Genomic DNA, 24,082 nt, shown 5'->3' on the forward strand with positions numbered 1-24,082 from the left:
TATGCTCTAGCGCTGCAAAGGGTAGAAGGTGGAAGAGAACCTGGATGTTGAATACCTTTCTCCCTGCCACACTGTTTGGATTGCAATAAAGGACAAAAGTTCAAGGAAGGAAGAGAATATCTTGGTAAGTGTTGCTATGGTAAAAATTTAGAGCGGTGTATTCCGTTCATTGTGTACCACTCAAGGATGATACACCATCCTTGTTATTTGATGGGGCTGTAGACTAAAGGAATCTAATGGATAAAGTGTCCATTAATTGCAAACCATTTGACAGTTTAGGATCTGTTCACATCTGCGTTGGAGGCCCGAGGCGCAGATCCTGTGACATTTGCTAGAAAAAAAATAGTGCAGCATGCAGTGCTATTTATTCCAGCATAACAAAGGACTCTACGGCAGAATTAGATAGACCCCATCAGGCACAGTTAGCGCCCATCATGCTTAAATTACTTTATTTTTCTGCTATGACGGAACAGAAAAACGGAATTCATAACGCAGATGTGAACTCTGACTTAAAACGTTTTACAAGATTAGAAATCATAATACAATAGAATGGCTTTGGAAAAAAACAGATGACCAGCACAAACCGTTCACATTAAATAATTTTTATTTTTAATTCTTACATATATTACAGATGTTAGCTATTTGCAGTGCATTTTAGTTAAATGTTCTAAACAGAGTGAGAACACATCAACTCTTAGTACTCAGAAATTTTTCACAGTGCAAAAAATAATTAAATGGGTTATGCGGGAAATTAATTTTTTCCTTAGGGGATACAAATACAATAATAAAATTAAAAAAAGCAGTACTTACCCATCTTTGCCCCCGGTTATCCAGCTATGTCGCACTGGTGGCAGTATCGGTGTGCCAGTGCTGGATCACCGGGGGCAAGGATAGTTAAGTATTGCTTTTTTGTTTTATTTCATTTGCAGCTTCTAAGAAAAAAATATTAACTTCCCGGATAACTCAACAAGGTTCTAAGAGGAGAAAGTACTAAATTTTGGCTCTACTCTGTCTGGATAATACAGCAAGAGTATTATTGCTGGGGGAACAATAGATGCAAACTAGAATAAATAACTAAAAGATTAACAAAAACACACAATTTAGGCATTATTGATTGATAATTAGAAATAATTTTTCATCCAAACTGTAGCCTATAATTTTATTCAGAATCAGGTCAGATCACTAACAAAGTTTAGTCAAGAGGAGTTTTTTTTCAGAGAGATAATAAAAAGCATAAATACTACTACGACTACTGCTTTTGCAGATATTAAGCATTAACAGGGTAAATGTATTATATAACAGCAAGGTAAGCAAGAGGGACTAGTTTCAGTAAGGGTGAGTTCACACAGAGTATTTTGAAGAGTTTTTTGGCGTGAAAACCGTGCCGCAAAACTCGCCAAAAAAGCCTCCCATTGATTTCAAACCGCTCGCAGGAGAAAGAAGGGACATGCCCCATCTTCGAGCGTTTATTTCTCTGACCTCCCATTGACATGAATGGGAGGCAGAGAAAGCGTATTTCACAGCGTTTTACGCCCGCGGCGCTCAATGGCTGCGGGCGAAAAACGCTGCGAAAATCGGCATGCAGGCAGAGGAAAATCTGCCTCAAACTCCTGCAAAAAACTGTGTGAACCCAACCTTATAGTGATCCAAATAATACATAAATGAGATATATATATATATATATATATATATATTCATATTTATTGGGTTTCTTTTGTGTAATAAAAAGAGAGCTTGCACAAATGTAATCTATGGTCTAAAACCACTTTAAAATTTTAACAGAATCTGCATTCACACTGGGAGATTCGGTTTCCCATATATATTTCTTCCATCAGAAATAGGAGAGGATCCTAGTATGAAGGAGAACATTAACATTTTTAGAGAGAGGTTTCCTTTGTCCCGTGCTAGAAAACATTATTTTTTAACATTAATAAAATACGAGAGTGCAGATCTCCGAAACAGTTTGAATGTAGCCTTAGTTTGTATGTACCAATAGTAAGTACATTAGGCAGAGTGTGAAAATATGTTATTAAAGTGGCAAATAAACGTGGTTGAACACTCTACTTTATAAAAAAAAAAAAAAGCCAGTATTTCAATAAATTGAAATTGTAAAATCGTTGGTTGGGTGTTTACACCTGCGTCGCTGCTTTCCGTTCTGCTCAGTCAGAGAAGCAGAACAAAGGAAAACCGTAAGCGGCTGTACCGTTGCACCACAGACACCACTGGCAGCCGACAGAACCCATTGACTTTAATGGGTTCAGTCGGGGTGCCCGGGTTTTACCGGAAACAATAGTGCAGCAAGCTGTGCTATTGTTTCCGGCAATCTCTGTCGGATCTGCGATGGAGGCCCCTAACGAAGCGTCTAACGCAGATGTGAACGAGGCCGAACGTCTGAACCCAAATCATTGTGTACAAGAATTCTTGTCACATTATGTATCTTAAGATTGATTAACAGAAAAATACTACTAAAACGTTAGAACAGGCTAAATAGAGTAAAAATTCTCCAGCTTTACCAACTAGAATAGGATATTTGCTATTGAAGTAAAGACTGTCGTCAAAGGAGCTTTTTTGAAATTTGATAAATTAAAGGACTATATATTATGGGAAATCTTACCTTCAAAAAGCTAAAAGCGAAATCACGTAATTTAATACACGCTGTACAGCGAATGAAGATCAAGTGCACACACACACACCTCAAAATAGGGTAACAGTACTTTGGTGGATGAACCTTTCTAAAAAGAAAATAAGCCAGAGAGCTCAGAAGGTATATCAGTAGAACATTATGCAGTCTTTAACCAAATAATATTTACCGAGTGATAGACAAAAATATTAGAATTTGTATTACAATCCAAATCAACTTCTAACAATATTCAATGGAAGGAAAAATACATTAGGATAGTGAGCAGCCAGAATTTGCAGTTTTATAGCCAAACTGTACCTCATTGAATCCAATATAGTTCAGATTATACAACTTCTTTCGGCCTGCTTTGCAAGAAGTTTCTTCTCACCCAGCTACAAAATCTAATATCCGAGAAAAAATGGTGCTCTCTGTACAAAATGTTATAGTAGACTTTATATTACATCAATATGATTGGAATTAAAAATTGCACAAGAATGTGGAAATGGACCATATGACATTTGGGTAAGGGTATGTTCACACAGGGTGTGTTTTATAGTGCAGTATTGTGACTTTGTAGTGAACTGTATATTTTATATACAAACTGCTACATAAGTGTGAACATAGCACAAAGACTGAAGTAAGAAGCAAGTGTCTAAATAAAGAAAACTGAGGTAATTTCACTTTAAGGTATAACCTAGCCTGGAGTAGGCCGTAAATCTATTTCATACAAGATGGGCATGTTACATGCTGGACGTGCTACAGCCCAGTATTAAGCCCCTGCATTATCAGATATCGGTTTTCTGCTGTACAGAAGTTCCCTGTAGTCAGTTGAAATAGTTAATGTTGCTTACAAGGCATAAGGATTTAATATTCTGCACAGCAGACATACTCATTTATATAATGACTGACTGACACACGCACAGACACTTCTATAAAACAGTATTGTGTCTTTCAGAAAGCTATTCTAATCAAACACGTATCAAATCAATGTCCATCTGTAGGAAACACTTCCAGTTTAAAGGCCGCCATCTCCTGGCTGAATATAGTGAGGTCTGCCATTTCTGTGGAATAGTTTGTTTCCAAGTTACCTGGATGTACTGTTCACTGGTGTGTATGGAAGGTCTCTGCAGGCAACTGGTTAAAAGTGGAAAATGTAACCATCAGAAAAATTTGAAGAAAGCTATAATAGCGATGTTTTTCATTTTGGGTCATGGTCTCAGTTAAGTCTCATGACAAAAGGTGCATCCCATTTCTCTATTTATATGTAATGGAACTCTTCAGTGTAATCGGATAAGTTCAGGATACTAAAATCTTAAAAAAATTGTGAAAACTATGGATGACTTTCAACAAGACTAGACAAATACCAGAAGCCCCAGGTACCCAATGTACCTAGAAGTTTGCCATTTTTATGGACGTCTGCAGTCAATAGTAATTTATCTGTGGCTTTCCATTACGAAAACACACTTTTCAGATAAAGCAACCTCTTACGCTAACAAATTCTAACTTACGTATTGAAGTTATGCCAGATGAACATTTAAAACTCAGATCTAGGACAAACACATGGGTACACATTGCTGATTGTTTAAAGTGTATCTGAGACCTGGTGCTTTTAACCTGTAAGACGTGAACATTCTGAGTTTCCGTTACATTACATAGGTATGCTCTGTGAAGGCTGTATGCAGGGGTATCCCACTAATAGCACAGACATTTAGCAGCGTGTTCGCACATGTGGTGGACCTGGTACTTCAGCTCAGTCCCATCCAATTGGAGCTCTGGAGGGCCGCATCCCCTTCGTTCTGCTGAGGAGTGGTGGTTCCAGGGATAGGACCCTTCCTGATCACACATTAAACCTAAGAATAGGCCATCAATGTCTTTTTGGGGAAATTCCCCTTTCAAGAGTACCTCCTGTTCGAAGTGATTTTTAAAATCATACAAAACCAACTTACATAATGACAACGTCTTCTACCTCATTCATGAGTTACACGCTCGGATCATCCCAACCCTCCTCCAGCACTGAGAGTGCCTCCTCATGCTGCAAGGAATCCCTACTCAGTATACAGATACTTCTGACAGTCACGTTAGGGACAATAGAAATTTGTATTCAGTATATGGGTTTTTGCTGTATGGCCCCTATTGGAGTTAATAATGCACCTACTGCAGGGATAAAACACCTAAATATGGATTCCGAATAGCAAGTGAAGGAACAAAATGCAGCAGCAAAGCCAGGAGTATTCCATACACAACACATATATCAAAATGATGCACATGACACACCTACTTAAGTATGTTGGTACTATCAAATTTTAGATTTACTTAGAATGGAAGGTACTCTGTCAGCGCTAGATTTTCATCCCAGTTGGGAGATACCTTTTGAACATCGGGCACAGCCTTCTCTGAGCATATCTTATCTAATGTGACAGGCACGAATTCACTTCCAAGCTGATTGTACCAGGTCCCTGCTTGGGTGCTACAAATTCCCATCGGACATAGACTTTAGTCTAGGTCTTAATACGCTTAGACCTTCTTATTGAAGTCTAAGGAGGTTCTCACTGTCTGACTACTAGACTAGAATTTAGGAGCCAATTATGCCAAAGTAATAGGTATACTCCTGAGTTCATGCTTTAGGGTCAATTATATATTAATGGTTGAAAATAAACGGCATTTACTTTCAGCCCTATAGTTTTTAAACTATTTACATATGTGCATGTGCATACATAAACTGGTGCAGACGACAATTTCAATAAGCCACTTCTGTTTCCTTCAAGTCTAAAGATAAGTTATGTTCAGATAGTCCCTTCTCCACCATTTATATGTTCTAAGGAGTTGAAATGGTTTATAGGTCACGCATTTTCATGAGGTGTCCATTCATCCTGGCCTGACTTCTAGCTGAAATAGGTTAAAACGATCATCTGAATTGGCTGCCTGCATACAGGGCAAGGCTTGTTCCTTCTCTTCAGTTTTTTCGCACATGTAAAACATGCCATGAGATGCCCTGTTTTGCCATGGATAATACATCCGTTCTTCGGCCTAGTCTGGCAGATGACACAAGGTTCCACACTAGAAAGTGGAAGACTCCGTTCTGAACTTTCCTCATGAGCTTGGTCAGTTTCTCGGTTCTCCTCTTGACTACAAGATGCAATGCTTCCAGATGTGGAAGGCTGAGAAAAGTCCTCAGTTTCCTGGGATTCAGAGCTTTGTATTCCTTCATCCTCTTTTTTTGTGATAACTGAATCTTTCGATTCCGTCAGTTTTATTTTTTTGCCATCTGGGACATCAATGCCTTCATCTTCTTGGGAATCCTCCATCTCCTTTCTTTTTAAGGGAGGAGTCTTCCTTTCAGTTTGATCTGGAAGCCAGTCTTTACGAAGACACCAACACCTTTTACAATATCTTGGAATAGGAGGGTTTGTCTCATCACATTGTAAACATTTCCAGTAATCCTGCAACAAGGTTTAAAAAAATATATATTTATTTACATCACAAGATTCCGGCAGAACACCAATGGAATCAAGAAGCAAATTTTACTTTAGAACAATGTAATATTAAATGATAAATTGAGAGCTCAGCAAGAACATACTTACAGCTTCAGAAATTTCAGTATCCTCATCAAAAGAGTCTCTATCCGATTCTTCAGCTTGGTATATAGTCACCTGATAAACCTGTTATCAAAGAAGAAGAAAATTAATTTTACCGACTACCAAAAGTAATAGTTTACATATAAAGACCAGCATAAAACATGGTCTTACTGTACTGCCCTAGACAAACAACCAATTCATTCTGAAAAACATTCAGCCGCACTAAAATGATGTCATGTTATGACAATATTTTAGCTAACCGTATCTTTTGTTGACTTCTAGCTAAGGCTGGGTTCACTTCTGCGATCAGTGTTTCCGTTACTCTGCTTTGTCAGAGGAGCAGAACAAAAATACCAGAAGCACTGGATTCGTTGCATGACAAACACCATCGGTGCCTGGTAGAACCCATGGACTTTAATATAATCTGTCAGTTTTACGTCATGGTGTGTTGCTTTACTGAAATAAAATAAGGCAGCATTCTGCGCTATTATTTGCAGCATTTTGTACCAGATCTGTGATGGATGCCGCTAACAGTCTCCAACGCAGATGTGACCAGTTTCTAAAATTATCCTTTATTGATATGAGATATTACCCCAATTATTGGTCAGGTCTCTTTTTGCAAACAATTGATAACCTACAATTTGAAGTTGAGGTACAATTGGTGGATATTTGACTATGCATGGTCGGTATTTGTAGTGGCATCAGCCAAAACGCGTTAGACAAAATCGAAGTAGTGCATTTGACAGGCAATTAAAAAAAAAAAAATCTCATTTTTATTGGCAGCTTAATTCCGTCGCTGCTGTAGTAAAGAGTAGCATTGAGCATCCATTTTAATATGTATTTTACCTAGGCTATTGTTTTAAAAAAATAGTTTCTAGTTATAAGCGGTTAACAAATTTTTAAACAACTTGCTCTGCTAAAATTGAAACTATCACAGTAGTTCTTTGACATGTAAAAAAATCTGGACATCTCTATAGCTAAATAATGAAAAAAGTAATTACTGAATTTATTGCCTAGAACGGTTTTAGCGTTCAAGATAAAAAAAAAAAAAAAAAAAAAGCCCTAAAAAAAAAAACAAAAAAACAACAAAACAAAAAAAACAGATATCGACAATGAGAGCCAGTCGACCTCTGCTCTACCCAGGGCGGCGGCCACAGAACCCAGACGGGAACCGATGGAGAGGGCAGCGCATCTCTCTCCATTCTGTTGTATGGTTATGGGAACAGCTGAACAGTGATTGCTCGGCTGTTTCTGTAAATCCCATTAAACAGATTGGTCTGTCTCCACTAGCGCCAACCTGGATTCTGTGGCAAGTGGTCACTGCACCTGCTGAAGCAGGGCACGGGTTACACCCCGTTCTTGATATGGATGCGGATCCTAGAGCTGGGACCCGCATCTATCAGAAATAAATTGGATATGCCATAAACGTCTAAGATGGGAATAACCCTTTAAGTCATTGTTTTGCTTCCATAACCGATAAAAGATACAATTTACATTTTCATACCTTGTAGACAATGTTTAGTCTTCTACAATAGCAGATGTTGCTGGCAATCTGTGAGCTCAGTGTGTGCGCGGGAAGAGACAGGCCTAACTGCTTTCCCCCTCACTTCTGATTAGATGGCAATGATAATAAACATTGCTGGTTCATTTTAGTGGGTTCAGAAGTTTCTGATCATCTTCAGAACCCAAAAATCAACAACAGACCAGGCTTACAGCAGCCTAAAGAAGCAAGAGAGGGAAATACTGGAATGAAGGCATAACGATTTGGAGAGGTCATTTACAAAAATAAAAAAAACTATATAGAGTTAAAAACCCATAAAAAACAAGAAAAAAATCTAAAATAAAAAACCAATGATACTCAAAATCACAATGCCTTCAATTCATTACATGGAAATATTTAAAATGTTTGTAATAGAAACGCCTCAAGATAGATCATATGCTTAGGGCTTCACAGCAATGCAATTTTAGCCTAAGACCATATTCGCACGGATGTATTTTGGTCAGTATTTTTTAAGTCAAAACCAGTAATGGGTCCAAAACAGTGAAGAGGAAGAAAAAAAAAAAAAAAAACTTTCCATTTTACTTTTTCCTCAGTTCATGTTCCACTCCTGGTTTTGGTTTAGAAACACGGATGCAAAATACTGACCATCATAGACTTGTATGAAAGTGGCCTAAAAAAATACTTCTACTAGGTGTAATTAGGCGATACTCGTTGGTATAGTTAGGGCATATCTGATGTGCTGCGAATATCAAATGTTTCAGTTAATGATCGGATAACCGCTGGAAATGTACAGGTCTCCCCTCATGAGGCTATAAAGCATAATAAACGTAATCTTCTACCAGCCTGAATTTAAGTCCACCTCTTTTGTGAGGGCTGGAGAACAAGGCAAATGATACAGCTATATAGTGCATTTAGAACAAACTTTAACAAAACAACAAGCCACCGCCTACTTAAAATGTCCATCTACATCCATGCTTAAAAAGCAGTCTTACCTCATCATCTAGATCATTGTCTGTGAGACTTTCTTCATCTCCACTAGGGCTATAATTGTCTGAACATACAGACTCCACCTCAAACTCAACACTGAACTGATCAGAATCAGAATCTGGATCCAACCAATCGGGGTTATCACTTACTGAGCGCGCCTCATGGTCCTTAAGGAAACGGGAAATAAAATGTACAACATGATTTTAAAATTATATGCAAGTCGGGTAATGCCTACCTGCTATTGCCTTCAGTATTGGCTGCTTTTTAAATACAATTTAAAAATACGCAAGCACTTAACGGGTTTGGCCGAGAAAATAAAAAATTACATTACTAAGCAGCAGCATGTTAACTTTACTTCTGTCAATTTAGTTCACATGTGCAGAATTCAAGCAGACACGACATAAGTGGTCTAACTTTATTTCATGAATGTTGACAACCATTAGAAACCAGTCAACCCCTTTAATAAAAGGACATCTAACTTGGCATAAGAAACAGTTGACTGAGGCTTTGTTCACATCTGCTCCATTCTGGCGTTTCATCTGTGCTTTCCGTCAGAACGGAACTCTGACAAACAAACGGAAACCATAGGTTTCCGTTCGTATCACCATTGTTTTCAATGGTGACGAATCCGGTTTCCGGATTCTCCTATGAATGGCCTAACAATGGCCTCCTGTCTGCCATTACAGAAGCAGATTAGTTGATATGCTGCAGAGAAACCAATCCAGATAAAATCTTTACTCCAAAAGCCAAATGGCACTCCTTCTCTTCTGATCCTTGCCGTGTGCCCAGCAGTTTATGACCACATGTGGGGTATTTCCGTACTCCAGAGAAGATGCTTTACAAATCTAGGGGGTTCTCTTTTTCCTTTATTTGTTAAGAAAATGAAAAATTTTGAGCTAAAGCTACATCTTATTGGGGAGAAAGAAGAAAAAAAAAAAAAAAAAAAAAGGATTTTTTTATCTTCACTGCCTGATTCTACTAAGATCTATAAAACCCCTGTGGGATCAAAATGCTCACTACACCCCTAGATGGATTCTTCAAGGGGTGTCGTTTCCTAAATGGAGTCACTTTTTTGGCATTTTCACGGTTTTGGTCCCTCAGGGGCTTTACAAATGCGACATGGCCTCCGCAAACCATTCCTGCTAAATTTGAACTCCAAAAGCCAAAACGGCGCTCTTTCCCTTCTAAGCCCTGCCGTGTGTTTAAACAGCCGTTTATGACCACATGTCGGGTATGGTTTTACTCTGGAGAAATTGCTTTACAAATGTCACGGTGCTTTTTCTCCTTTAGTCCTTGTGGAAATTAGCGAAACCTACATTTTCTTCTAAAGAATGTTGATTTTCACAACTTATTTCCAATAATTTCTGCAAAAAACCTGCGTGTCAAAATGCTCACTATACTCCTAGAGAATGTCCTCAAGGGGTGTCGTTTCCAAAATGGAGTCTCTTTTGGGAGATTTCCACTGTTTTGACACCGCAAGTGCCCTTCAAACCGGACATGATGCCTAAAAAAATTTCTAATAAAAAGGAGTCCTCATAATCCTCTAGACGCGCCTTTGCTTCTGAGGCCTGTGCTTGAGTCCATTAGCACACTGGGACCACATGTGGGATATTTCTATAAAAACTGCAGAATCTGGGCAATAGATATGGAGTTGCATTTCTCTGGTAAAACTTTGTGCTACAAAAAAAAATAGATAAAAACGTAATTTCTGCAAAAAAATAAACTAAACTAAATTTGAAAATTTCACCTCTACTTTGCTTTAATTCCTGTGAAATGTCTAAAGGGTTAAGAAACTTTCTAAATGCTGTTTTGAATACTTGAGGGGTGAAGTTTTTAAAATGGGGTGACTTATTCAGGGTTTCTAATATATAAGGCCCTAAAAGCTGCTTCACAACTGAACTGGTCCCTGAAAAAAAAAAAAGCCTTTTGAAATTTTCTTGAAAATGTGAGAATTCGCTGCTAAAGTTCGAAGCCTTGTAATATCCTAGAAAAATAAAAGGATTTTCAAAAAACGATGCGAATCTAAAGTAGACATATGGGGGATGTGAATTAGCAACAATTGTGTGTAGTATTACAAGCAGATACATTGAAATTTAGAAAAATGCAAATTTTTCGCCTAATTTTGGTGTTTTTCCACAATTAAATACTGAATGTATCGAGCAAATTTTGCCAGTACCAAAGTCCAGTGTGTCACGAGAAAATCCCAGAATCGCTTGGATAGGTAAAAGCATTCTTAAGTTATTACCCCATAAAGTGAAACATGTCAGATTTTAAAAATGAGGCTCTGTCCTGAAGGTCAAAAGTGGCCAAAGAGGGAAGGGGTTAATGGCCAACTGGGCGTTTAACATTTTACTAAGTGAGCGTTGTAAAGAGAAGTGTATGACGCTGACCAGTCAGAGTCATACACTTCTCTTCATTCATGCCCGGCTTGTTTCACTGCACTGTGATGGGACTTCTTCCCACAGGTCCTTTACCGGAGCGATGGAAGAGTCAACAGACATCGCCTCCAGCCGTGCCAGGACATTTATCCGAATCTGCAGCGGCTGGAGGAGAGGTCTGTTCAGTCTTCCAAGGCTTTGATGAATAACGTGTGGGAGGAAGTCACGTCACAGCGTGATCTCGCGAGATCACTCTGTGCCGTAAAACAAGCCGGGCATGAAGAGAAGTATATGACGCTGATTGGTCAGCGTCATACACTTCTCTTTACAACACCCACTTAGCAAAAAGTTATGAAACACCCAGTTGGTTATTAAGAACTAATTAGCATAAATCTGAAATTGTTCATAACTAGCTCAAAAATGATCGTTTCTCAAAATAAAAACCACTGTTATCAACATTACAGCGCCTACCTATTAGGTAGGAGATAGGGCACTTATAATCTGGTGACAGAGCATCTTTAAAGTTGCCCCAAGGGGGAGACAATTTTAACATAATTCAATTTCCCCTCCACACAATATTACAATGATTCTTAGAATAATTATATAATAAGAAGTTATATAACTAAGCACCATTTTCATAATCCATTTAGTGCTCAGTAAATTCAAATATTCTAGTTTACATATAGAGGTTAAAAAGGCACAGATGTAGCACTACCTTTAGCTGAGAAGTGGATACAATTGTATTAAAGGGTTTATCCCACCAAAATCACAAAAAAATAAAAATAAATAGCACAAAAACCTTTGCAGACCATTACAAAATTTAATTTTCCCTAAAATCACCAATTCCACCTTTTTTTTTTTAGCCATTATGGCCAATTTACTCACCATTGCTATTCAGTCTTCAGAGCAGCCTATGGGTAGGCAGCAGCGTACCCCACGTGACTACTCTTCTGCTAGATCTCCCAGTAATGATATGCGTAAACCTCCTTGAAACTCCCCCCGTTCCCCGTCGCTCTGCAGTGCGGTCTTCTTCCTCCCTAGCCTGCCCTGAAAAGTAGTCCTTGGGCTACGATTCTCCGCTGACACGTGCAGAAGTGCTATCTAAGAGGACACTGGCCGCTTCACATCAAGATTAATGCACAGCTCAGCGAGCGGGGGAATGAGCCTGGATTGTACTGTTCACCAAGAGCTGATTCAGAAGGTGGGCAAAGAATCAGGGGGAAAAAACAAAACTCCGGGGAGGGGGGGGGGGGCGCTACAACTGATACCTACGTAAGAGATTATAAGAGAGTCATAAATACATTTTTAAATGATTTCATATTACAAAATTCACTTATTTTTGAGGTTTATGCAAGTTTAAAATGAAGGCTGTGGGCACCTATGCACTGAATTATTATTTTTTAGTGTTCATTCTACTCTCCCCCCTCACTTTTCTCAGTGTTAGAGATAGTAGTATGGAGGAGGAGGTTGTACACTGTAGATCAGAGTGTGGAAAGGGGGAGAAAGTTTCCAAGTGTTTAGGGCGGGCAGATCACACTGGTTGTCAGTATCAGTGGAGATAGCAAGGACAGCAGAGACTGAATCACACAGGCTAGTGTAGCGTAAGCTGTGCTGATACATGACAGCTAGTGAAGGCAGCAGCATCCTGGACTCACAGATCTCACATCCAGCATGTGTTACTGGAAGGGATACGGTCACAGGAGAGTAGTCTGATACTAGAGCAGATTGCAAACATATCAGGGGTCTGAAAATAACTGAAGAAATGGAGATTGCACCCTGAAAGTTAGTCTAATCTTGATAATCATGCGAGAGCTAAACATCCTGGACTCCAGGATGACACATTTAGCAGACAGAATACACCGACTGACACATTGTAGTAGAATATCAAAAAGAAGAGAAACGTATTAAGATTTTATGCCCCGGGTGATCCCCTCCTTCCAGGCTGTCTCCGGAAAATGCGAACAGGCTGTGTGTTTCATGCGGTGGGATACCGCTCTCCCACAAAATTCACAGCGCTATGCAGGCAGTGATATCACTGCTACTGCGCAAGGAACGCATAGTGCCGAAACTAGGAAGTATCTGCAGAACAGATACTGTGCAGAGTTATGCAGGGACCAGCCAGCAGGAGACACTGCCAACAACGCATATGTTACCACCTATTGTAAGACCTGGTGGACGTTACCGCTGGCTACAGATTCCCTAAATAAAACTAGGACATGGGGAACTGGTAAGAGAATAACTGACAGAGGAATTTTCTAAAAGAGAAATAAGTGGCAGACTGTTATAATTCAGCACAGTCTATGTATTTACATTCTTAGATTAACCCATTTAATTAGAAAATAATATATAAAATTTGTAATCGTGACTGAGAAATGTGGAAACAAAAAAAAGAGTTGGTATATGTACAACATCACTTATTTTATACAGCTGATTTTTAATTTGCCAGATGCTAGCGTTGGTGAATCTTTACCCGACAGTCATGGAGTCTGACTCATTCACACTCCATGAATGGAGCATACCCATTTTCAAACTTCGAAACGGAAAAACTATATACAGTAAAGTATTTCTCCAGTAATCGTACATTCTATATGCCATATTTTTACATTATCTACGCGCATTTCCTCTGGCAGCCCTGACTAAGAATTATGAAAACCATTTGGTGATAAAATTTTCATCTAATAGCCTTACTTACTGCATTAGAAGAGGTGTCTGTTGATTCACCGCTATTTCTATCACAGCGTAAGCCACTTATCACCCACCACGAAAGGCTCTCATCAAAGGTTAATGAAATACTGTCTGACTTATGTCTCTTTCTCGGTTGCTCTGATGGTTGACCATTTGAAGAATTTTCTTCTAAGCAAAGTAAAAATAATAAAGAATAAAATCTACTACGTAAAGGATTGTATAAATGACACACCTCGGATGTACACTCCCACTGGTGCCACTCTCACATGCTTAATACAAAGCAAATTACCAGATTCACTGTGGCTCTTCTTAGGGGAAGACACAGAGGGCGTGGTCTTCTCTTGTAGGTCCTCAGCTGAATCCTATAATAAATAAGGAAGAGTTATACGAACGCCAATATATACGGTCAATTTTTAACTGAAATCGCAAAGATAAATTTAGAGTAGTAGCCTTACCTGTATAGAGTCCTCGGGTTGTGAAAAATTACTTGCTACTTTGCCAAAAGTCTCCAGAGAGCAATCTGCAAGAAAATATTGTATTGGGCAGTTATTACCAAGATGAATAAAATATATTCCAACAAAACATAAAGAACTGGACTTCACAAAACAGAATACACAAAGATAATAAATTACTGGAGATTACAACCACACCTCTGGACAGGACAAAAAAAAAACATTTTCTCACTTATGATGGGTTGAGTATTTATTTAGCGACTGGAATAATTTGGGGATTAAGGGATTGGCTTGGAATGCTGCAACAAAATAATTCCCTCAAATAACGTAGTGCTAGAAATGCATAGCTCACCTTCCGTTTGTCCAGTGTACCATTAACCTGTTAATTTGTGTTTTCTATTTGAGAACTCTACGGCCCTGTTCACACTGAGTTTTTTTACACGGTTTTTGCCGTAGAAACCGTGGCAAAAAAACGGCCGAAATTTCCTCCCACTGATTTCAATGGGAGGTGGAGGCATTTTTTTCCCGAGGGCGGAAAAAAACACTCGCAGGTAAAGGAAGCGACATGCCCAATCTTGGTGTTTTCCAACTCAAAAACCCCATTGAAATCAAAGGGAGATGGGAAATAAGTCTGCGAAGTTGCCAGTTGAAGTATAAAAACGCCTGTGCTGCACAACCACTTAAAAAAAAACTGATTTTCCAGGCAGAATTTTCTGCCTGCAAAAAACTGTGTGAACAGGACCTTTAAAGCACCCATCACTTTTATTAAACTTTTGGGGCCAAACCCTGTCATACATACCGTAGTTGTTTGTTATTTTTATTAATGGGGGCATATAAATTAACTCCTTTTAGCGAGACGGTTTGTGGACTATTCTTTCACGGCCTATTTGCTTGATGTAGACTTGCTGTTGGAGAAATCTAGTGTTATGGCACATAATAAAACGAACGAACGACCGACCATGAAAGGAGCCCTTAGGCCTCATGCACACTTCCATCACAGTTTTCACGGCCGTTTTTCACAGATCCATGTGTCTGTTATGGTATCCGTGTGGTTTCCGTTTGTACTCTGTGTCCGTTCCGTTTTAAATGGATGCTGTGCTTCCATTTTCCACGGATCCGTTAACAGTCTCTCAACATCCATCTTCAGGAATGAATGTGTACTGTAGTCTGAACTTTGGCACGCCCCGCCGTTGCTAGGGCAACGGATCCGTCAAAACCGGACGGCAAACGGAAGCCTACCGTGTGCCGTCCGTTTTTTTTTCACGGATCCATTGACTTCTATGGGCCCCACGGTCATGGAGTCACTAACAAACGTAGGTAGGACATGCTCTACTTTTGACGGAACGGATCCGTGAAAATAATGGAGGTTTGTATGGGCACATTGAAATGAATGGGTCAGGCTGATATCAGTGAAAAAAAACGGATAGCACCCTGAAGGAAAAAACTGAAGTGGGCATGAGGCCTTACACAGAGTTATCCCAAGAGGGAGTCATTCTTTGCAACGAAAGGTATGTGAGCAGAATTTTAAATACATGTATGTTAGAAATCTGTATGATTTCCTATTCTATAAATAAATAGAATTTAAAAAAAAAAAAAAAAAAAAAAGTGGACATCCCCTTTAAATAGGGACCCTCTGTGCCGTCCATATGCCTTCATAGGGCACATGAAAAGAAATCTAACTGATGGGACAACTTTAAAAAAGGTTTTCTGAGCTATAGTCTAAAAAAATAAAATCCACATTAAAGAGGCTCTGTCACCTTATTATAAGTGCCCTGTCTCCTATATAAGGACATCGGCGCTATAATGTAGGCGATAGTAATGCTTTTTATTTAATAAAACGATCTGTTTTCACCACTTCATTACAGATTTTAGATTTATGCTAATGAGTTGCTTAATGCCCAAGTGGGCGTATTTTTACTTTGTACAACGCCCACTTGGTCTAGAAGAGTGTATGAAGCTGACCAATCAGCGTCATGCACTCCTCTCCATTCATTTCCTCAGCACATAGGGATCCTGCTAGATCCTTATGTGCTGTCTTATACTTACACATTAACAATACTGAAGTGTTTAGACAGTGAATAGACATTCCACGGGATGTCTATTCACAATCTCTGCACTTCGTTACTCCGTCTGTGTTTGTTACAGCAGAGGAAGCGTGATCTCGCTGTAAATGACAGGTTACAACGAGATCACGCTTCCTCTGCTGTAACTACCATAGAAACAGTAACGGAGTGCAGAGATTGTGAATAGACATCCCGTGGAACGTCTAGTCACGGTCTAAACACTTCAGTATTGGTAATGTGTTTAGTATAAGACAGCACATAAGGATCTAGCAGGATCCCTATGTGCTGAGGAAATGAATGCAGAGGAGTGCAGGACGCCGATTGGTCAGCGTCATACACTCCCCTGTACAATGCCCACTTGGTCTAAAGTAAAAATACGCCCACTTGGGCATTAAGCAACTCATTAGCATAAATTTTTAAAAAAAGAGATTGTTTTTTAAATAAAAAGCACTGCTGTCACCTACATTATAGCGCCCATCTCCTTATATAGGAGATAGGCCGCTTATGATGTGGTGACAAAGCCTCTTTAAGCCACTTAACCCCTTCCCTCCGCAGCCATTTTTCGGATTTTAACTTTAGTTTTTTCCTCCCCACCTTCCAAAAGCCATAACTTTTTTATTTTTCCATCAATATTGCCGTATGAGGGCTTGTTTTTTACGGGACGAGTTCTAGATTTTCACAGCACCATTTTTTGTACCATATAATGTAGTGAAAAACGACAAAAAAAATATATATGTGATAGGAAAAAAAAACTGTGATTCCTCCATCTTTTGGGTGGTTTTGTTTTTACGGCGTTCACCGTACGGTAAAAACGGCATGTTAACTATTCTGCGGGTCAATATGATTACGGCGATACCAAATTTATGTAGTTTTCTTTAGGTTTTACTACTTTTACAAGAAAAAAAAAAAATGATTGTTAAAAATAAGATTAGTTTTGTCGCAATATTCTGAGAGCCATAACTTTTTTATTTCTCCGCCAATTTAGTGGTGAGGGCTTATTTTTTGCGGGGTGAATATCGTGATTCTGACAGTCTCCTATGAAGCCCTGCCTGAGGCAGGGCTTATATAGGAGTACAAAGATGGCGGACCTGGGGGAATACATCAGGCCCCCATGCTGTCATGCCAACCAACGGCACCCCCCGATCTTGCCGTGGGGGGGCCGTTGGGACGTTACAGAGGGTCACCCCCCTGTTTTAGTCATTTAAATGCCACGATCACTATGGACCGCGGCATTTAACAGGTTAAACAAGCGGGATCGCACTCGAACGGCATCCCACTCGTTACACGGAAGTGTCGGCTGTAACACACAGCCGACACACTCACTCTATGGAGTGGGCTCAGCCCGTGAGCCCGCTCCATATTCCCCCACCCAGGGTGCGCCGTATATATACACGGCAGATCTCGGGAAGCGGTTAATGGTAGATTGTCTGATGCTTTCCCACACCTATTTGTTTACATCGCGGTTATCTTGAACAAAGCCAATGAAAGCTGAAAAGGTATGCTTCTTGGTCTCATTTTAAAAATCTTGGGGGTCCAAGTAAATGGACCCCCACGATTACATTGCTACTGATTTTATGTCCGCGTGTAGCCTAAATACTTGTGGTAGGAAACCACAAAGACAAAATTTTGGAATCTATTAGATGCACTACTTTACACTAGCTAGCGGTGGTCCTCTACAATATTACCGTATTTTTCGGACTATAAGACGCACACAGGTTTTAGACAACAGAAAATGGGAAATTTAATATTTTACTTTTTACAAAGAAAAAACTATTGGTTAAAAAAAAAAATGAGCGGTGTGAGGGCTAATTTTTTGCGGGACGAGCTGTAGTTTTTATTAGCACCATTTTTTTGGTACATACGATTTTTTTATCACTTTTTAGTTCATTCTTTTTAGCGCTATGGTGACCAAAAGACGACGATTGTGGGGTTTTAATTTATTTATTTTTTTACACTGTTCACAGTGAGTCAAATAACGCTATATTGGTGATAGTTTCTGACTTTTACGGACGCAGCGACACCAATTTTTTTATTTTTACATTGTGCTTGGGGAAAAAAAAAATAAAAAAAAAAATGGGAAAAGGTTTTTCTTTTTTTAAACATAGATACATTTTCAGAAGTGTAAAAAATGTTTCCAACTTTTTTTTTTTTGTTTACACATTTTATTAGTTCCCCTAGGGGGACTTGAACCAGCGATCATTAGATCGCTGGTACAATACACTGCAATACATGTATGAGTTACGGAAACAGCATAGTAGTGAATGGCAGTTACGGAAGCAGCGTAGCATGTGAGCTACGCTGTTTCCGTAACTACTATTCAGTTGTATGGGAGTTACGGAAACTGCGTAGCTCAGCGAGTTACACTGTTTCCGTAACTCAACCATGTAACCAGGAAGTGGCCGGAAGACAGCGGAGACGGGTAAGATAGAACAGGGTTTAGGAGGCCCCGTTCTAGCGATAGATACGGGTCCCAGAGGTGGGACCCGCATCTATCTGACATTTATGACATATCCTGTGGATATGTCAAATGTCCTTCATGGGAAAACCACTATAAATGCCGCGGTCGCTATTGACCGCGGCATTTAACTAAATAAATCGGCAGAAGCTGACACCTGTAGTGTATGGAGCGGGCTCAGCGCGTGAGCCCGCTCCATACATCATCCCCTCCCTGCTCCATGATGTGCCGCCACATCACGGGTCGGGAAGGGGTTAAGTAAGGAGCGGTCAGGTGGCCCGGCACTGTCGGCTCCCTTGACTGCCGACTATAAGAAGCAGGAACTTTTTAGCAAGATTTATTCTTGCTAAAAAAAAAATTAAAAAAAAAGCTTCTTATAGTCCGAGAAATACAGTATATTGAAATTCCAAGTATGCAATAACTGCTCAAATAAAATAAACAGATTTTATTTCAAAATCACAAGAAACATTATCATCAGATTTTACCTTCTGAATCAGCAGTTACAAGATTTTTGGAAATCATTGCATACAGCCTCCTGAAACAAAGAGACCATATTTTAGATGTAGATATACAGTTATAGCAGTGCACAGTGTGGCGTTCACGGTAACATCAGAAAATTGTGATTGCCACATGTGCAGCCTTTGGTTTTCTTTAGAACTCCGCTAGATCATTTTAATGATGACCCTCCTCAAATCAGCAGAGGATGCCCTTGATACCAGTATAACTTTGTGTTATCATCTGCCCAATAATCAATGTTAAAAAAAAATAGGCAATGCGCAATTCCGAAGATGTAGTGAAGCAATCCATAGTAAATCTGCAAAATAATCACGAGGACTTTGCATGTGAATTTCACCCTTTGCATAACAGGGAATGGAAGTTTAATGTTTTTGAATACATTTAGGCCTTATTGAGAGGACTATGTTCAGACCATTTACAACAAGTTTGCGAGTCATATTCAGGAAGTATACCCCAATGTGGCCACCGGATTTCATTAGCCAATAGTATGAAAATAGCGTGTCCTTTTGGAATACATTTGGCCTGTATACGGACTTTAAATACAAGTAATTCCACAAAAAAAAAAAAAACGTATGCCTCATAATATCCTTTTTTTATTTTTTTTTTTTTATTTAATAGGAGCCAATGGCTTCTAAAGTTTACTGTAATGTGTCTACATTGTCTCGGGCATAAAGAAATGTAATTTCTGTTGTAATGCTATTGTAGTGCGGTTGACAGCTTTACAAGTACCTAGATAAATATTCTAATACTATAACTATCATATAAACGTGGAATTCCTTAAAGGCAACGAAAACCTTTGCAGTCATTTTGTTTATTATTAAACGTATGTAACAAAAATGTTCTTTCGTTTTTAAGATGCAGCCTCTATGTATCCTCTATAACCGCTATACAGAGAAGCCGCATCAAACGCTGTCAGCCGAATCCATTAGTTCAGCTGGACTGACGGTTCGACTGACAGCGGCTCCTATGTGTTTTTAACACTGACTATAGCCCTAAGGCCGGGTTTACACGAGCGTGTGCGTTTTGCGTGCGCAAAAGGCACTTGACAGCTCCGTGTGTCAGCCCCATATGATGCGCGGCTGCGTGGTTCACGCAGCCGCCATCATGATGACACTCCATTTGGATGTTTGTAAACAGAAAAGCACGTGGTGCTTTTCTGTTTTCATTCATCCTTTTCACTGCTGTTGCGCGAATCACGCTGTTCGCACGGAAGTGCTTCCGTGTGAAATGCGTGGTTTACACGCACCCATTGACTTCAATGGGTGCGTGATGCGCGAAATACACACAAATATAGAACAGGTCGTGAGTTTTTCGCAGCGGACTCACGCTGTGTGAAAATCACGCACCTGTCTGCACGGCCCCATAGACTATTATAGGTCTGTGTGCCATGCGTGAAAATCACGCCCGCTGCACGGACGTATAACACGCTCATGTAAATTAGCCCTAATAGTGATCACATCTAAGTTGATAAACTTAGATATGATTGCTATTAAAGTGGTTGTCCACTACTGTCCAACTGATGACCTATCCACTAGATAGGTCCTCAGTATATCATCGGTGCAGGTCCGACACTCAGATCCCGCACCGATCAGCTGCTCCGGTGGCCTGCGGGCACTGGATGTTATGGCACATTATGCAATGTTCGGAGCCGGAAGCAGTTGGCTCTGTACATCTCATAGCGGCCGTGCTGCAAAACTGCAGCTCGGCCGCTATTCCATGAGCGGAGACAAGTGCTTCCGGCATGGACGTCCAGTGCCCGGAGGAAGCTGGAGTGTCTTAATGGTGCAGGGTCCTGGTGTTGGACACCCATAGATCATGTACTGATGACCTATCCGGTGAAAGGGTCATCAGTTGTCCGGTAGTGGAAGATAAATACTACATGAAAAACGGCACAAAAATGAAAAAAAAACAAAAACATAAAAAACACGTTACACTTTAATAATGCTAGCGTTTTTTTTATGCAGCTTCTATGTATAAGAGGATACATAGAAGCTACAACGCAAAAACTATAGCAGTTTTAAAAAAAACAGTTTTAATAAATGTAAATTAGAGAAATAATAAAAAAAAAAAAAATGGCTGCAAAGATGTTCGTAGCCTTTAAAATGTCAGGAAAATATGCACAAAAAGAAATGAACGGAAACAAGGGAAATCAGTGTAAAGAACACTCTGCCTACAATCGGAATATAAACTGGAAAGTACCGTATATTGGGGGATTTTTTTCGATTAATACTCCCAACCCCATTTAAAAGTCTCTGGAGAAAGCTGCTCAGATCTTAACATGTAAGTGAAAGAGATTTAAAAATATTTTTTGTACAGTGAGAAAACAGGTCCCCTGTCATTATGGGGAAAAATTTTATTCTACAGACTGGAAAAAATCCCATCTATAAAATGACATAAAAAAATATTGTTACAAACGCGTCAGTTACCTGGGTTCTTTTACAGAGAAGTTCTGTACCCCAAATAGTTCTCCAAGAGGATCATTAGAGCAGTGGACAATATGCTGTTGCTTCTCGTCATACAACTGCTTGGCCATAATGTACTGACCAAGATGGTAAATAACCTATAGCGCAAGCACGAAGACAATGTAATGAACTATACATTATAAAAGGAGATCATGGAAAACGCACTCAATATATAATCATTTATTTTATAATCAGGGTTTTTAACACCCACCTCTTTCATTGTGAAGGTTTCCTTCTGGGCGCCAGCAGATTTTAATAGATTTAGCAAGAGAGGATTTGGTTTTACCTTAAAAATAAAGAATATGTTACATATGCACACGGAATAGGTCAAAATTAAAGTGTAGGGTCACCTTTGGTTAGGCCAAAATGAACCTACACATGCATGTTAAAGAACTGCATATATTGCAATTACCTTTCCGAATCACTCCCTGGATACACTGAAGTAACAGAGCAGGGCACAGTGTTGCCCTAGGGTTGTTCGGCACACAGCTATGGGCTCCTGCCATCCCCATACACATGCACGCTTTCATCGACCTAGCGTGCATGTGCACTCAATGGGGCGAAGAGAATAAACTTCTGCCAGACACATTTGTGGGGGGCCGGGAACCACCACATACATTAAAAATTAGTCTGAACGTGCCTACTATGGCCACCTCTTGACCGTCACTGAAAACCAAGCTACTCTAAAACCACCAAAACCTGCTGACTGTTCCAGCTCATAAATGAAGCACTTCTGATATTACAAGTATGTTTGAAAGTTGTTCTATATAGAATTACCTGATATACAAGGGTAAGCTCACCATTAACCCCTTAAGGACAGGGCCATTTTATTTCCCAAGAGCCATAACGTTTTTTTTCTTCCCGTGAATAGAGTGGTGTGAGGGCTTATCTTTTGCGGGAGGAGTTGTAGTTTCTATTGACACCATTTAAAGTACCATATAATGTACTGGGAAACTGAACAAAAAATTTGCGCGCTGAAATTGGGAAAAACTGCGATTCTTATTTTTGTTTTTACGACAAACACCGTGCATTAAAAAGGCCAACTTAACTTTATTTTGCAGCTCCATACGATTAAAGAGATATCAAAATTTACATAGGTTTCTTTATATTTTACAAAGAAAAAAAAACTATTCGTTAAAAATAAAAATTGTTCTGTTTCACCACATTCCGAGAGCCATAACTTTTTTATTTTTTTTATCGATTGAGCGGTGTGAGGGCTTATTTTTTGCAGGATGAGCTGTAGTTTTTATTTGTACAACTTTTTGATCACTTTTAATTACATTTTTGTTTGAGAGCTAAGGTGACCAAAAAACTGTGATTTTGGCATTTAAATGTTTGTTTTTTACGGCGTTTACCGTGCGAGTTAAAGGAACAGTGTCATCACAAATTATTTTTTTATATGTTAAAGATGTTAGTGCTTTATTAAAAACGTTTATATTTATTTGTGTGTTTGTTTTACTTTTTCTTATTTTTACACTTTTTCTTCCCTATGGGGGCTGCCATTTTTTGTTCCATTTCTGTATGTGTCAATTAACGACACATACAGACATGGAATACGGCAGCCACAGTCCCATAGGGACTGCGAACGGGTCCCGTCCCATTCACTTCTGTGTACGGCGTCTGTGTGGGAACTGCGCATGCGCCGCTCCCACACAGTTCAATTTGAAATTGGCGCCGTCCGGCGCCATTTTCCTGTGGACCGGAAGTCGCGGCCGGACAGTAATATTACTACTTCCGGTCGCGGCTTCCGGACTTGTGCACTTGGACCAGCGGCAGCAGACGGAGCGGACGGGCCGGAGGGAGCCGCGGCGGCAGGAGCAGGTAAGAGATTTCAATGTATGTTCGTGTTTGTGTGTGTTTACTACTGTATGTAAACCTACTACACTGTGTGTTAGCTCAAAAAATGGCGACACACAGTGTAGGAGGTTACACCGTTCAAACCCCTCGTTTATCCCGGCACTAGCCAGGATAAAGGAGGGGGGGGGGATGCTGAGAGCTCACTAGAGCGAGGGGTTTTTACCCAATTTTGCAATGCTGCAATTTTGGGAATAGCTCCATCTAGTGACCAGAAATGGGAAATATTATAAATTAGAATTAATTTATAATATTTCCTGACTCGTGAAAAAAATAAAAAAAATTTGAACAATGTTTAATCACCCACACACTAAATGTTTAATTTAAAAAAACAAAACATGTTTTTCTGGCAACACATTCCCTTTAAATAATGGTATATTGTAATAATTCTGACTTTTACGAACAAAACTATATCAATTTTGTTTATTTTTTACATTACTTTAGAGGAAAAATGGGAAAAGGGGGGTTTCTTTAAATTTTAATTGTTTTTTCACTACTGCTAATAAAAAATATAAATGTTTAATAAAGTTATTA

The 24,082-nt window shown here is 39.4% G+C and overlaps 1 protein-coding gene across 3 annotated transcripts in view; it reads right to left on the reverse strand.

Annotated features, from left to right (window-relative positions):
- Positions 1-581: 581 nt before the first annotated feature.
- Positions 582-24,082, reverse strand: part of MDM2 (MDM2 proto-oncogene) — a 30,508-nt gene continuing 7,007 nt past the window's right edge. For all 3 annotated transcript variants that reach the window (XM_075856934.1, XM_075856935.1, XM_075856933.1), the window contains 9 exons: positions 21,906-21,980; positions 21,659-21,792; positions 19,202-19,251; positions 14,202-14,266; positions 14,036-14,108; positions 13,754-13,914; positions 8,689-8,850; positions 6,202-6,279; positions 582-6,060 (listed from right to left, as the gene is read on the reverse strand). In XM_075856934.1, coding sequence (XP_075713049.1) covers positions 5,503-6,060; positions 6,202-6,279; positions 8,689-8,850; positions 13,754-13,914; positions 14,036-14,108; positions 14,202-14,266; positions 19,202-19,251; positions 21,659-21,792; positions 21,906-21,980 — 1,356 coding nt within the window. In that variant the 3' untranslated portion in view covers positions 582-5,502. The remainder of the gene's footprint in view (positions 6,061-6,201; positions 6,280-8,688; positions 8,851-13,753; positions 13,915-14,035; positions 14,109-14,201; positions 14,267-19,201; positions 19,252-21,658; positions 21,793-21,905; positions 21,981-24,082) is intronic.

This window comes from Rhinoderma darwinii, chromosome 3, assembly GCF_050947455.1.
Source record: "Rhinoderma darwinii isolate aRhiDar2 chromosome 3, aRhiDar2.hap1, whole genome shotgun sequence".
Lineage (NCBI taxonomy): Eukaryota > Metazoa > Chordata > Amphibia > Anura > Rhinodermatidae > Rhinoderma > Rhinoderma darwinii.